This window comes from Haplochromis burtoni, unplaced genomic scaffold (assembly GCF_018398535.1).
Source record: "Haplochromis burtoni strain Fernald_Lab_line unplaced genomic scaffold, NCSU_Asbu1 Contig_546, whole genome shotgun sequence".
Taxonomy (NCBI): Eukaryota; Metazoa; Chordata; class Actinopteri; order Cichliformes; family Cichlidae; genus Haplochromis; species Haplochromis burtoni.
The window spans coordinates 291,909-306,982 of NW_024582907.1; the positions used below are offsets into that span (position 1 = coordinate 291,909).

General features: G+C 42.3%; 2 protein-coding genes across 4 annotated transcripts; one reads left to right on the plus strand and one right to left on the minus strand.

The window, feature by feature from the left end:
• Positions 1 to 313: 313 nt before the first annotated feature.
• On the minus strand, positions 314 to 4,467 carry cunh7orf26 (chromosome unknown C7orf26 homolog). 3 transcript variants are annotated; one of them, XM_005951686.3, is made up of 8 exons: positions 4,322 to 4,467; positions 3,568 to 3,769; positions 3,237 to 3,458; positions 2,732 to 2,897; positions 2,337 to 2,614; positions 1,990 to 2,227; positions 1,118 to 1,157; positions 314 to 739 (listed from the first exon to the last, which is right to left on the minus strand). In XM_005951686.3, the coding sequence occupies exons 2-8, from the start codon at positions 3,760 to 3,762 to the stop codon at positions 505 to 507; spliced, it is 1,374 nt and encodes a 457-aa protein (XP_005951748.1). In that variant the 5' UTR covers positions 3,763 to 3,769; positions 4,322 to 4,467; the 3' UTR covers positions 314 to 504. The 3 variants fall into 3 exon arrangements, with proteins under 3 accessions (XP_005951748.1, XP_014186332.1, XP_005951747.1); XM_014330846.2 differs by having other exon boundaries at positions 3,568 to 3,789; positions 4,322 to 4,466; XM_005951685.2 differs by lacking the exon at positions 4,322 to 4,467 and adding an exon at positions 4,160 to 4,302.
• Positions 4,468 to 5,600: 1,133 nt separating this feature from the next.
• Positions 5,601 to 14,613, plus strand: rgs11 (regulator of G protein signaling 11). The gene is made up of 17 exons (XM_042214295.1): positions 5,601 to 5,753; positions 6,049 to 6,145; positions 6,384 to 6,434; positions 7,177 to 7,283; positions 7,565 to 7,616; positions 8,072 to 8,130; positions 8,297 to 8,373; positions 8,462 to 8,543; positions 9,214 to 9,282; positions 9,747 to 9,770; positions 9,860 to 9,921; positions 10,213 to 10,326; positions 10,622 to 10,737; positions 12,277 to 12,364; positions 12,441 to 12,579; positions 14,204 to 14,286; positions 14,379 to 14,613. The coding sequence occupies exons 1-17, from the start codon at positions 5,691 to 5,693 to the stop codon at positions 14,506 to 14,508; spliced, it is 1,413 nt and encodes a 470-aa protein (XP_042070229.1). The 5' UTR covers positions 5,601 to 5,690; the 3' UTR covers positions 14,509 to 14,613.
• The last annotated feature ends 461 nt before the right edge of the window (positions 14,614 to 15,074 follow it).

Genomic DNA, 15,074 nt, shown 5'->3' on the forward strand with positions numbered 1-15,074 from the left:
CGCAACAGGGCGAACTTATGCACACAGGGCAGGGCTCCAAAAACTCTTGACATCTCCAAGTTATGTAATGAAGCACATTGAGTTTGGGACACGCCGAACAGTCTACCTTTACTCATTTGTCCACACTCTGAGTCAAGTTGCCTCTATGCCTGCACTTGCACATGTCACGTCATGTTTTAACAGGTGGTTTGGTTAATTCCTGTAATGATGATTCAGTTTCTAACTGTCCACCTGGAAATACAAGCTCAGCGTTTCCTGCTGGAAACAGGACAACAGTGACCACAAATAGTTGGTAAAAAGAACACCACCATGATGGAAGTAAAAAAATATTTATTGGACAAACATGTAAGCCTCACAGACTTTCTCAGAAGCAAATGTGCTAATAACATCAGACAATAAACCCTAGTTACACAAACACACATATTAATCCACGCACACAAACACTCACTTCATACTACCAAATGTCCACATGCACATCTGCCAGTGGTTTGAGGGATTTTTCTCTCAGTGGCTGGGTCGGAAGGGGAACGGCATCCCTGTCATAAAGGGCTGAGCTGGGTACTGAGGGTGAGAGGAAGGGTGTGGGGCAAGTGGCGCGTGCGGGGTGTGCGCGCGGTGTGTGGGGAGTGCAGGGAGCGGGGCGATGGGTGAATGAGCGGCGTGCGGACTATAGGCCAGCGGAGATGTGTGGATGTTGTTGTAGTACATCACCGGGCCAAACAGCACCAACTGGAGCAGACTGGAAACACAAATACACAAAAAGATGAGACTGAGATGAGATGAGAAGCCAAAACAAAACCAAAATCACAGGAATTAAATCTGTAATCAAATTAAAGGCACAGATACTGCATTGTTTAAATAAAATGGCTTTAGCGGTAAAATTTCTTCCAATGGGGAAGTTTGTTCGATTTCACTTCAACACCTAAACTTCAGTCCTTAACCAGCTTCCTATATAGTCTAGGGTGCTGGTTATAAGATGGTACATTTATGTAATTTTGTTAAAAAAACCGAAAACAAATAAACCCTGAAGCTGAAGCACAGTGTAGGCGACAACACTGTGCAAATATCACATTGTGAAGGGAAATGATGTACTAAACAACAAACTCTTGGATCTTACTTGTTGTGGGGGAGTCGGGAACAGATGGCCCTCAGGTCCTCTGTGAAGACAACATTATGTTTGAAAAGACAGTGTGCTAAGACAAAGTACAACTGGTTACCTAGCTACTAAATTCTTTTCTAAAAGCTCCTTCATATATAACATTTGTTAAAGTTCCTCAATTTTCAAGGTGACATTTTAAAAATCAGTTTGCCTTTAAATACTAATGCACTCAATCTTTTTAGGTCTTTAACTTAAAGGATAAGAGAAAAAATAAAGCAGTAATTGCAACATGTGGGACAAGTTTATGTACCCATCTACTAGGAAGGAGAAAGATTTCACAGGACTCTACTCAGTCCTGTGAAAAACTAAGTACAAGACACGATCCAACAGCTTTTGGAAACACATTCAGCAGCAATAACTCAAAGTAATAATTTTCTGTATGACTTCAACAGTTTCTCACATTGTTGTGGAAGAATTTTGGCTCATTCTTCAACATTTCACTCAGATTGACATTTGGACTCTGACTGAGATGTTGTAACAGTCTAATTTTTTTTGTTTTTCAGTCACTCTGTTGTAGATTTGCTGCTTTATTTGGGATCATTATCACATGACATGATGACATGACCCAGTTTGGACCAAGCTTTAGCTGTCAGACAGGTGGCCACATATTTGACTCTAGAATACTTGCTTAGAATAATATACAGATGAGTTCATGGCAGACTTAACTGTAACTACAGCTGTGTTTTTTTGTTGTCATTTTGTTTCTTTTAGAAAATGAACTTAGAAGCCATACATGGAGCTGGATTTGAATAGCTGAATATTACATTAATTTCCAGTCTCAGGCACAACAATGTAAAGGCACTCACGACACCCTTTTTCCACACTGTTACCTCTTGAGCAGAGCAGGGCTCCGCTGGCCATGGCCACCTGCAGGGCTTGGGCCAGCCGGTCGAGGGCCAGCTGGGACAGTGCAAGTGTATCAGCGGACGACGTGTGCGTGTGTTTGTCAGCCTGGTCCAAAAGTCGGGAAAGATCGGATGTCAGAGCAGCCAAGGACTCCATCTGAAGCAGTGCCAGGCGACCAAAAAGCCCCTTCTCGTTGAGTATGTTGGGCAAAAGCATTAAGACCTAAATAAGGAAGAAGGAGGAGATGGCTAATGACCTTCTCTGTGGACGTTGCAAGGGTTTACGTGTACAATGTGTCTTTTACTGAATGGATCTGAACACAAACACAAACCTGTAGGACACTTAAATGGAGTGCAGAGAAGAGAGGCCCTACTTCTGGCTCATTCTCAGAGCTTCCATTGGTCAGCGCCTGCTTCTTGTCTCTCCTATAGACCAGCGGTGCTTTTATGCACCAGCGCACCAAACCCCCTAACGGTGTGACATCGAGCGAGGTGATCGGTTGGCTGCCGGAAATGGGCGAGTTCAGGAAGGTGATCAGGACTAGATGAGGGTCATCTTGGATCCACGATACTATCATCTGGAGGAGTTCGAGTGGGGGGGTGAGCTCCTCTGAAAACACACACAAAAGTGTTAAATATCAGATGTTCCCCCAACGAACACAGGCGTGTCAGTCTTTTTTCAAACAGTTTCCATGTTTTTACATGCATTTTTTATTTTTTTTTTTACCTGAAGTGAAGTCATAGAGAGTGGTGACAGCAGTGATGAACTGGCAGCAGAAGCGTGGGCTTGCACTGTGGATATTCTGCAGGGTGGGCACAGAGCCTGGGACCATACTGCAATAATCATCTACCAGCACCTGCGCCAAGCGTACGCAGTACACACGATGGGTTCTCTGCACAGCACAAACATAATCAGAAGCCTACGATTAGTACATCCAAAGTACAGGGACACATACATGCAATCCTTTCTTGACACATCAGGTCCAGACAGTGTCAGGAGAAAAATATAGACCTTAAAGCATCAAAGTTCCAACTGTGATAAGGGCTGGTGAAACTGGTCAAATTACACATGGCACCATCACTGAAGCAATACATCGTCTAGATGCAACAACGTCCCCTGTCAGGTATCAAAGTCTAGTGTAAGAACAGTTGTGGTTGTGTTTTTCTGTCATTTCTCCCTGACCTCATGATTTCACTACTAACAACACAGGACTGTGTGATTGAGTCCTCACCTGCAACCAGGTAGCAGCACATTCCAGGATAGGAACCCTGCCCACAGCAATAGCCATGGAGACCAATTTGCCCAGCAGTGCCATGCGGCTTTCATCTGCCTGGTTGCCTTGGAGATTAAAAAGGGCAGCAAACATAAGTTGACGGACAGCATCACGACTCTGCTCCTGAAAACAGCTGCACATGATCTCCAACAGCTGGAGCTCCTGAAGAGCACTCATTCTCTGAAAGAAAAAACAAAACAAAAAAACCACACTTGAGTTATTGACTGATTTCTTTTGTGTGTTTACATATTATACATTGGTGCTTAAGCATTCTGGGATCCCAGTTTACCCTGGCTGGGGTGTTTCTATCTTTGGGTGCATGTAGAATGAATTCCTCAACCAGCTCCAGGGTTTTTGAGTCAACCTGAGGAGGCTGCCTCCCAGACTGCACCAGGTTACAGATGTAAATGTCCAGGTGGTACAGCAGCTCCTTGGCTGCACTCAGCACATCCCGAGGCAGCAATGACTGACGGATGTCACCCATCTGTAACCTGACAGAGGCACATAAACACTGTGAAAGACGTTAAATATGATGATCAGAAGTGAAGTGTATTAATGAAAAGTCCATGGTAACAAGGCTGTATCTCTTCCATCTGTGAAAGTATTAAACGGTTTTAATTCATGAAGTAACAGTGGCTCTGTAGGCTTTAAACAACACTGCATGGTGGGCTGTTAAGATGTTGCAGACTTTTGTTTAAATCTTGACACACTGTGACATGTGCCACAGAAAGAAAACAACACAAACAAAGCACATTAGATGTAACAAAAACATTAGCTTGTTTTATCATCCAAAATGACGGAACAGTGGACAGTGATTTTTTTAACTCTGGTTTCAAGTTAAATTATGCCTATGACTTTTGCCGTGTCTATAGTGTCAATACTTTTGGAGTGGACCAGCTCCACACTGAGTCTCCTCAATGGTTTGCTCCATCCTGCTACAGCTAGTGTTAGCTGCCAGCTAACACTAGCTGTTTCCTTCGCTACAGAGCTTACGCGTTACAGTTAACCCGGCAGTATTCAAAAAGCAGGAGTTAAGAACTTACCTCAGCAAAAGCTCTTATTTCCTTTCAAAAATTAGCTGAAAACAGGACCACGAAAGGTCTCAAAAGACGACGGAACTGCTTCCTGCTACTACGGAAGCCTGTGTGGCACAAAAATGACAGCCATTGACGTTCAATCATTGTCTTTAATCATGTGTATGTAAACTGTCAACGCATTAAATTAAATTAAATTAAATTAAATTAAATTAAATTAAATTAAATTAAATTAAATTAAATTCTTTTTGTGTAAATTATTTTACCAAGCAAAAACAGAACTATTTCCCTCTCATAATTTTATCTTTAATTCCACATAATGACACATCATATATATATTATATATATATTATAATATATATATATATATACATATTATATATATATATATAATATATATATATATATAATATGTTCTGTGCTAACAACCATATGACAAAATCACAATAACATCTACGGATATAGTAAAGAGAGACGGGAACAAAATCCGTAACAATATGTAGCTACTTTGCCATAAATATAATGATGGTTATGAATATATACAATACATCCTCATTAAAACATTTAACCATTTTAATCTACATAAATGATTAAGCACCAGTGTTTGCTGTCATAGATATTTTAAGATACAAAATACCAGTTCATTTCGAAATGACTGTAATTGCTGATATGCTAATATGTGTAAGCGGAGAAAGCATCTTTAAGAATTTTTGTTATGAAAATTTGTTTAACTGCAAATGTATTTCTTAGCTCATACATTCAGGGCCAGTTTATTGTTTTTAATGGCATAAAATGAAAAAATACCAAGGTTGCTTGCTTATTCATCTATTTATTGACTAATGTAATCACTTCAACACATTTCAGCAACCTGTCATGTTTTATTCAACCTTTTAGCTATTTAGCTCACAGCACATACTAATATGCAGTGTCTTTATCTTTATTACCCTTATCAGGTCAGTACACAAGCCAAACGCTCTCTGCAAATATAAAACTATTTTTAAAAAAAATATATGTCAATATTCAAATAACAGCGAAAGAACTTGATATGGTACGCTTTGGTAAGGCCTACATTTCGTATACAGCTATATTTTTTCATTTTCAGTTCGTCATGTAGCCTATCTGTAAAAAGAAACAGAGAAAAGCTAGTTGCCTCTTTTGTGCCGAAACTCTTGAGTAAAAATTTATTTGACCTGTAATCCTCTCTAATCTACACAGCCGCGCGCGCGCCCGGCAGGCACGGGACAGCCTGGTGTTTCCATCTCTCTCTCTTCTCTCGCGCTCTCTCTCTCTCCCTCTCTCTCTCTCTCTCTCGCTCTCCCGGTAGCGCTTTGCTTTTGCACTTTGCCGTCCCGTCGAGTGATCCCAAGCATCCCGCAAGATGACCATCAACACCCTGGCTAAAGGAGGGTGTCATCGGGAGCAAATGGCATGCTTTCGAAAGGTAAGACTGCTTGATCACGTTCTCTTTGGTTGTATTTATTTATTGTCACAGAATATCCTGGAAATCCAGCGCTGCACAAATCCAACACATTTCATTAGATTAAAGAAGAAAAACAAATGAAGGTAAAATTATCATTATTTTTGTTGTTGTTGTTCTTGTTGTTATTATTCGTGTAGTGGTCCAATTCTTGTTGCCCAGCTGCATGTTTACATATGTGTGTGTGTGTGTGTGTGTGTGTGTGTGTGTGTGTGTGTGTGTGTGTGTGTGTGTGTGTGTGTGTGTGTCTCCCTTGCAGATGGAGAAAGTGATAGTAGCCATGCAGGACCCTGACATGGGCATGAAGATGAGAAACCAGAGGCTTCTTATAACTGTCATTCCACACGCCATGACAGGTGTGTGTGTGTGTGTGTGTGTGTGTGTGTGTGTGTGTGTGTGTGTGAGTCATGCTCTTGTGTCAGTACGCATTAGAATCAGTGCGCTTGGGTGGACAGGTACATTGCAGCTTGACTTTGTCCCAGCAGTCATACATAATTCAGCATTCATTTTTTTGAGAATCCCGTGTGCTTTGCCAAGATTGGAGAGGAACTTCTTTCCTCACTTCCCCTCTTGTTTCTTTCCATTCTTTTACAGGCCATGATATAATTGCCTGGTTGACACACAAATACAGAATCAGCGAGGAGGGTAGGTGTACAGATGCATACAATGTGCGCTTGATGATTGACTGTTATGTATCTGCTGTTTTTCTCCTGTCTCTGTGTGAGCGGCATGTTGTGTGTCGTTGGTGTGTTGCCAGGATATGGTGCCTGACGCGGTAGGTAGTTATTTGTGTGTGCATCGTAGGGAAGGATGTTTCCAGTAAACAGGAATGGGGTTAGCCCCTGTGGGACTGGGTCTGATTAACTCACCTGATGATCTGAGTTTGATTAGTGTGCCCAAAGAGATCTCCACCTCAGGAGATTTTCAACTAAATTAGACGTTGAGGGGGAAAAAAGTAGCCCGCTGGTCCCTTTTGCTTCCGAGCAGCAGGAAAGAAAAGAGTGGAGTCAGGCAGAGAGAGACAGAGAGAGAGTGGTAGAAGCTGATTAAAAAGCATCCCATGGCTTTTTTTGGGAGCTGTCACTCAAAAAAGTAAGGCTCTTTAACAAATGAGGAGAGACTGAAGATTGATGAGGCATTCCATCCCTGGAGCAAAGCCTTGATTTATGAGAGATGGTTGACAATGCTCACATGTGTGATAAAGAAAAGTGCAGTGCCAACAGCTCTTTTCCAGTCACAGCTACTTAGTCAGTTCAGTCTAAAAGCTTTAGTCCTAATCAAATCAGCATCCCCTCTCAGGTGCCATCAGACATGACACGGTGATAAATAAAAAACCTGAATAACAATCTGGTGAGATGATTGAGACTTCTCCTGTGGTGTTCGACAGAGTCTCTGCACCTTGGCAACATGCTGGTGAAATATGGATACATTTACCCCCTCAAAGAGCCGAGGTGCCTTGTGCTACGGCCCGATGAGTCACCCTACCGCTTCCAGGTCAGGCCGCTCAGTATGTCCATTCTGCCTACTTTCTACAACCCTGGCCCTTCCTCCATCAATCTTTCAGTAAAACATCACCTTCTCTCTATTAGTGCCCATCTCCCATTTTCACTCTCACTCCATTAGCCCACTTCCTAATCCCTCATCCATCTGCCAGTCTGCTGCTTTTTCATCAACTGCTTCAACATCAGTTTCAGTCAAGAAAAAAAAAATAAAAAGGAAAAAGAAAAATGTTGCTTTTAGTTAGTTAGTTTTTTTTTTGTTTGTGTTTTTCACAGACTCCTTATTTCTGGACTAGTACCAGGTGGCCCGCGTCAGAGCTGGACTATGGTAAGAAAAAACTCTAAATATACATGTGATCTCTGAGGGACGATGTCCACTTCCCAGTGGACATGTCATATATAAAACATTATATAATGATGATTACGAACATGTAAGCTCTTTTTTACATATATCCTACGAGTCCTGTCTTTTTCTCTCTTTTTAAAAATTATTTATATGAAACACTTTGTGAAAAAATCCTACACGACTAAGAGTTTTTATACTTTAGTGGTTTATACATTCACCTGACACATAAGAGAACCCCAGTTTGAGACCAGGAGGAGACCCAGGAAAAAAAAATCCCAAATCAAATATGCGGAGCTACCTGCTGTGAAGACCCATGTGAATAAGTGAGCAGCTGAAGGCAGAAAGGAGCCTTTATAACATCTAATAAACACAGGTGCAGGTCTTTGGACCTCTGATTTCACCTCTTTCTCTTTGTTTTCTTTCTTATATCCCAACAGCAATCTATCTGGCTAAAAAGAATATAAGAAAACAAGGCGAACTGATGGAATATGAGAAGGTGAGGAAATCATGTGGGTATGCATGTCTGTGCATCTAAATGACAGAGAAAGTGTGTTTGTGTGTGTTTGTTTGTGTTATGAAATATGCACCAGGAAAATTTGGGCCAAGAAGTCTGTGTCATCATTCCTCCTCCTCTCCTCCCTCTTTTCCTTTTCCTTTTTTAGGAAAGGTACAGTCTGTTGCACAAGAGGATCAACCACACCTGGGACTTTGTTGTGATGCAAGCCAGAGAGCAACTCAGGTGCACTTTGTCGCAAACATGCACGCACACGCACACACACACGTGCGTTTACCAGCGTGCACGAACTAACCTTGTGATTTATGTTCAGAGCGTCCAAACAGAGGCGGAAGGCTGACCGCATTGTTCTGGAGTGTCAGGAGCAGGCTTACTGGCTCATCAACAGACCCCCGGTACGCTCAATAACACTGCACTGTATTCAACTGTACTGTGCTGTACATGCTATGCTACAGCACAACTACATGATCATCTCTATACTTGGCAACTATTAAAGCTGTATCCCAGCATAAAAGCAGACAGCAGTCCCACTAAAGTTCACCCACAGTCCCTTTTCCCTTCTGCATGAAATATTCAACCTATCCGGTAAGAGCCTCAGTTGACATAGAGAGAGTGAGAGCAACAGAGGGACAAACAAAGAGAGCAAGAAAAACATCATCATCATGTTCCACATCTTTTTCTTAGATAGAGGCAGGCAGGCAGAGAGAAGTACCAAAGGGGAAGGAAAAAGCGTTCACGTGCGTGTGCATGCCGCGGGAAAGAGGGGAGGGGAAGATGAAAGGGGTAATGGGAGGCGGGTGGATAAGAGGACAAGGGTTTTGGAGGAGGGACTCCATCCTGTCTCGACCTTATGAATTAGGGACAAGGGCTTGGAGAAAAAGAAAGAAACCTGGGACTAAAAGTCAGAGCTAGTGGAGTGGAAACTTCTAGGGAGGCTAAGTGCTCGCTCACATACATCTCATCAGACACACACCCACACACACAGATATTGTACAGACACATGCATCAAATACACTGTACTTAGATTTTACTATGTTATTTTTTGTTTTTCTTCTTTTTTTACAGCCTGGGGTTAATAATGTGTTGGACACAGGCTTGGAGCGACCAAATAACTTCAGCTGCAGAGTCACACTGGTCAGCGACTTCATTGTATTTCTCTACTTCCTGCTTTAAAAAAAATGCATTAACGATATAACTTTTCACTCCGTGTTTAATCGCCTCCTTTTGTTCTTTCTTGCCACTGGGATCGTTTGAAAGTAAGTTTACCGCAGACCTGCAGTGTATTAGGAATGAATATAATGATGATGATTGTAAATCAAGGTTAAAAAGTCGAGGACCTGAGATGACAGGGTAGAGTCAGTCGCGTCTGTCGTCCCAAATGGGAAATATAATTCAGTATGTTAGTCTGTAATCTCATACTAGGCTGTCATTGTTTGTAAAATTATATATTTAATGCTACTGTTTGTGTGTCTGTGACACATTTGGTCACAAGGCAGCTATCCTCAAATGTATATGTTTCTATAACTGTAACATACATTATATAAAGGTTTAATGTGTGACCTCACACGATGACCCTGTGTTACTCTTTACAGAACTAGAACAGTGACTACTACAAAAGAGAGGTAAGTACAGCGCGTAATTTAGATGCCATCAGATTAAGTACGAGTGTATAGAGCACATAAAAGGTTCTTCCTCCTGCCTTTGTTTGCAGATTGAAGCCTGTAGAAAGGCTCTTGGAAGAAACCGTGTAAAATCATCCATCTGCCTAGAAGGGTATGTGTCAGTTTGCTAAAGGCTCACATGCAGACACGCACAGATACACACATAATAGACGTCTGATTGCCCGGGTCAAACTCGGCGTCTTCTAGTACGCACACACATGCACATAAAGCTTAGCGCTCCCTCTAGAAGAGCCACTAATGGATGCTTCCCGGGGCGAGTTGGAATTAGTGGCCATTAACTCTTATGATCTGCAGGACTAATACAATAATACCGTGTGTGTGTGTGCGTGCATGTGTGTTCTTGTGTGCGCGCATGCCACTGCACTTGTGCGTGGATGTGCAGTTTTCTGAAATACAGCGAGCAGTACCTGAACCACGATCCCATTATGCAAGGCTGCCTGCCCAGTAACCCCTGGATCTCTGATGACACCGCGCACTGGACGATGAACGCAGAAATGTGAGACAATGCAGAGATTATAACCAGTCCACACAGTACAGTACTCCACACGTTCAAGACTTCATCGAGTCATGTAGCAGCAGCGTGTTAGATCATATATATTTTCTCACAGTTGAAGTACTGAACTTATCATGCTTTTCCTTATTTTACACTAAGACACTTTACACTTATTTAACACTAAGTAGTAATTGAGACTATGAAAGCGCTACAGAAACATCAGCGTGTTACATTACAAATGAGCTCAGCATCCTACATCCAGCGTAACATTTCTGCTTTTTGTGCGTTTCTTGAGCAGAGTGCCGGTCCCGACGCGTCTACGAGTAGAACGCTGGAGCTTCAGCTTCATGGAGCTCCTCAACGATGCCATGGGGAGGAGGGAGTTCATGACCTACCTGGAGAAGGAATTCAGTGGTGAGAAACAGGAGCGAGGGAACCGATTACAAATATGGAGCATTCAGCTTTGAATACTGGAGGATAAAAAAACAAAATGCACTTGTTATACCATTCATATTATTATGTTCACTATCACTGTTGTGGTCCATAATTTCTTAGACAAAGATACAGACTTTGTAGTTTTTTCCCCTCTGTGCACCACCATGGTGAATTTAAAATGAAACACTCAATAGTGAGTGAAGTGTAGACTTTCAGCTTTAATTCAAGGAGTTTAACAAAAATTATTTTTAAACATTAGCCCTCATTTTCAGAGGCTCAAAATAATTTGTACGAACAAAACTAATTGTAAATATGAGGATTGTTTTTGTAGGGCGGCACGGTGGTGCGGTGATTAGCACTGTCCACCATCAGGCCAGGGCCTTTCTGTGTGGAGTTGTTGTGGATGTTCTTCCTGTGTTTGCGTGGGTTCTCTCCTGGTACTCGGGCTTCCTCCCACAGTCCAAAGACATGCAGTTAGTGGGGTTTGGTTCATAGGTGTGAATGGTTGTCTCTCTCTATGAGTTAGCCCTGCGACAGACTGGCGACCTGTCCAGGGTGCACTCTGCCTCTGGCACTGCGGTAGCTGGGTTAGGCTCCAGCTCCTCTGTGGCCCTGACAAAGATAAGTAGAAGAGAATAGACGGATTGTTTTTATTACATGGATTTAGTCAGTGACCACCTGAAGTCTTGAACCCATGGACATCATTAAATGCTGTCTGAGCAATGAAGACCTGGCACTTTGGTGGTTTGCAGAGGCAAAACTGCAAAACTTTGTGTCTGCATAGCTATGTTTAAAGTGATCCATAACCCATTTTCCCAGTAAAGCACGTCTGAATGTCTGTATCCACCTGCACTTTCAGTTCATGTTTGCATCAATACAACACAATGTTGGCAGGCACCAGAGGTGTCCTCCCATACCCTGTCTTCAGCCACGTCCCTGTCGAGGCTGAAACTGCAGCTGGAAATGAGCATAACAGGTGTAAAATATGCGTGAAATACGAGGAATATAGTATAGATTGTTACAATATTACACATGGAAAATCTATTTAATTGTTTTTCACATCAGCTTTATTCCGAATTTGATTATCTCTCCTAATGATATTTTCCAGTCCCGGCGGTGAGAGGTGGAAAAGACGAGACAGTGGAAAAAGAGATTCAATATATTTATGTGTCCTGTATAAACACCAGAGACGTGGGCTGAAGCGCTGCGCAGCAATCAATTAAAACAATCTTTTAAATCATTAGAAGAAGAATTCAAATACAGAAGAGGTCACAAACAGATGTGGCAAAGTTAAAAGGTAGACGAATGGAGGAGAGGAAGGCCCACATTTAAGAGTGAGATGTGGAGAAGAGGGAGGCATGAGCAAAACACAGGAGAGGGATTTGCTCACCCATGCATGCGTACAGTAGGAACTCTTTCCACAGCTATAAAAAGGCTCTTGCCGTGTGTCACATTTTCCTGCATCAGTGTTGTTTTACCACACACGCAGCTCCTCACCGTGTGTCTCTCCGCTCTCAGCGGAGAACCTGTATTTCTGGCAGGCGTGTGAGGATATCAGACATGGAGAAAGCTCCAAAATCGTAGAGAAAGTGGAGGACATCTACAAGTAAGTGGACAGCCATGTCACACATGCATGTGTTACATATTCATAAGATGAGCACCTCATCTTTTATGTAACCCAGGAATTTCCTGGCTCCTGGAGCGGCCCGCTGGGTCAACATCGACAGCAAGACAATGGATAAAACCTTAGAGGGGATCAAACGGCCGCACCGCTTTGTCATGGACGACGCGCAGATGCACATTTACTTCCTCATGAAGAAGGTCTGACCTCTGACTCACCCACCCACACACTGTACCTTTATGTAACAGCACTTACCATCAACCATAAAAAATGCATTATAAGCAAGCGCGAGCCATGAATATGGAACACAGATCCTTCTTATACTTTTTCACCTGACGTGGCTTTTCTGTATTTATTAAACGGTATCTCTCTCCTTTATCCCACAAATTATAATAAAATTATGCAACGTTATGAAGTCATGTGCAAAAGTCTTGAACCATTTCTTTATACTTTGCTTCTAAGAAGCCAGACTCTTGTCATTTTTTTAAAGTGGTCTTCATCAATTGCTCTTCTAGGCTTTCTGAAGGTCTTGCAGGGGTTTTCTTTGGACATTGGCTTGCTTCTTACTTATTTTCAATCTAGTCCTTGTACCTGACCATTTTCTGAGAAATGTTGTTTGTTTGTTAAGCTGCTTCACACTGACCTGTGAATCACTCAAGCATCACAAAGGCAATTTCTCAAGCGACGAACCAGTGTTTATACACATGACAGACAACTTAGCAAAGAACCTGTTTTAAATTGGTCTAAACTGTTGCATCTACAGCAGATGAACAGTATGTGAAAGCCATGCCCCTGAGGAGTAGGAAAAAAGTCCAGCAAAGACCCAACACAGGATCCGAGAGATGCATCTGGCCATGTAGTCGATCATTTACTATGCACTGAAGCCTTTTCAGCACAAGCCTGGCTGTCAATAAGCCTCAAAAGGCCGAGCTTTGCTAAATGACACACAAACTGAACTAAAAATCAGTGAAAACTTCATTTTCAAATACTTTTATGCACAAATTTTGATTCACCTTACAATACCACATGGAAAGCAGCTAATTGGCAATGACTTCGTTTTTCAGCGTGACAATGATCCCAAATGCAGCAAAATTACACTTGCATAGTAAAACACAAACTGTATAACAGTATCAGGCATGGACTGGCCTCCCCAAAGTTCAGACGGTGTTGGAGATTTAAGGTGGACATACCACAGAACGACTTTCAAGCTTGTTAGAATTGTCTGTTTTCTGCCTTACATACTATATCACCTACTTACATTAGCAAAATATATAAAAAAAAATAGGGGTGGCTCAAGATATTTGCACATTACTGTATGCACAGTCTGTTTTTTAGATTGTAATGGTGCTTTGAGGTGAGTCCTGCTTTACAGGAATACAGCTTGGGAAAAAAGCTCATTTGCTTCCTTGTCAGACGAGAGGATCAATATCAGTTTCATACCAGTGAGCTTTAGAAGTGCTGCTTCACCTTTGGTCAGAGCCAAGCTGTTTCAGTGTGTATTTAGTATTTATGCCAAGCTAAGCTGGATACCTCTTTGCTCTGGCTTCATATTGCATGACATATGAGAGTGTATTGATCTTTCCTTCTTACCCTCAGCAGGAAAGTAAATTAACGCATTAAAAAGAAGCCAGAAAGCAATTTTTGTTTTTCTACCTTTTGCTCTCCAAATCTTTGGTTGGGTACAATAAATGTGTGACTTGCCTTTTCCTGTTTCTGAACATCAGATTTAAACAAAAAAACATACTTTTTTGACTCATGTGGAAGTCCATCTTTTCTTTCCCATGAGCTAAAAGCTTCTTTTTGTGTATGTGTGTCTGTTTCCAGGACTCCTATCCAAGGTATCTCAAGTCTGACCTGTACAAGAACATGCTGGCCAAAGCCATCGTCCCCCAGGAAACCAAGAAAAGGTGACATTTTTATACTCATCCTACTTTTTTTCCTCTATCCATATTTAAGCATGCATTTAATGAGCGCATTTCCCTTTTCTCCTTCCCGTCAGTGTGTTCCCCTTCATGAGACGCCAAAGGCACTCTAGCCCCTCCCCTGCTCAGACTGCCACCCAGGCAGCAGAGGAAGAAGGCCTTGCCAAGGGGGCAGGTGCCAACTCTGCAGCTGGCTCGCATTTCTGATCCAGGCCAAAAAAAAGAACCCAAAAAAGAGAGAAAGACTCGGTCGCTTTACTCTCTGTTGTCTGAGTTTTTTCTTTAAAGTCAAACAGAGCTTCTCGTACGCCGCAACAACATCACTAGAGCTTTGAGAAACAGGTGTCATGGCACACCTGAGCAGCATGCCACTGAAGGACAACCAGTGAACCACAGAGAAGAGCTTTTTCTACACCCTTTATTGTTGCATCCTCATCCCATCACAGTGTGCTGAATAGTTTTTCCTATGATCCCCATATCAAGTGTTCTTTTTCTATAGAATCCTGAGCCGGTTTAGGTAAAGGCGTCGGTAACATGATATTTCTTCAGAGATCTGCCTCAGTGTGACTGGGATTGTTGGGCAGTTTGCTTGTGCAGTTGGAGCTGCACATTGCGTTTGTTGTTGCGCTTCACTTTTCTCAAGCATGCTCTCAACTCAATAAAATGTCACAACAGCAGTTAGTGTGGTGCTCCAGCCTCAGCCCTGCATGCTGTGAGTACCTGTGAGTGTGTGGATCAGCGACCAGGTTTTAGAGCACCTTTTCCTTCCTCTC

What these genes read in the sequence shown, in the direction of transcription:
- rgs11 (XM_042214295.1), top strand. Translation starts at nt 5,691, where the DNA reads ATGACCATCAACACCCTGGCTAAAGGAGGGTGTCATCGGGAGCAAATG. An exon ending in CGCGTCAGAGCTGGACTATG is followed by an intron (nt 7,617 to 8,071) that starts GTAAGAAAAAAC and finishes ATATCCCAACAG; the next exon opens with CAATCTATCTGGCTAAAAAG. An exon ending in TCATCCATCTGCCTAGAAGG is followed by an intron (nt 9,922 to 10,212) that starts GTATGTGTCAGT and finishes GTGGATGTGCAG; the next exon opens with TTTTCTGAAATACAGCGAGC.
- cunh7orf26 (XM_005951685.2), bottom strand. Translation starts at nt 4,209, where the DNA reads ATGGAGCAAACCATTGAGGAGACTCAGTGTGGAGCTGGTCCACTCCAA. An exon ending in GTGCTGCTACCTGGTTGCAG is followed by an intron (nt 2,898 to 3,236) that starts GTGAGGACTCAA and finishes TGTGCTGTGCAG; the next exon opens with AGAACCCATCGTGTGTACTG. An exon ending in TCTCTATGACTTCACTTCAG is followed by an intron (nt 2,615 to 2,731) that starts GTAAAAAAAAAA and finishes GTGTGTTTTCAG; the next exon opens with AGGAGCTCACCCCCCCACTC.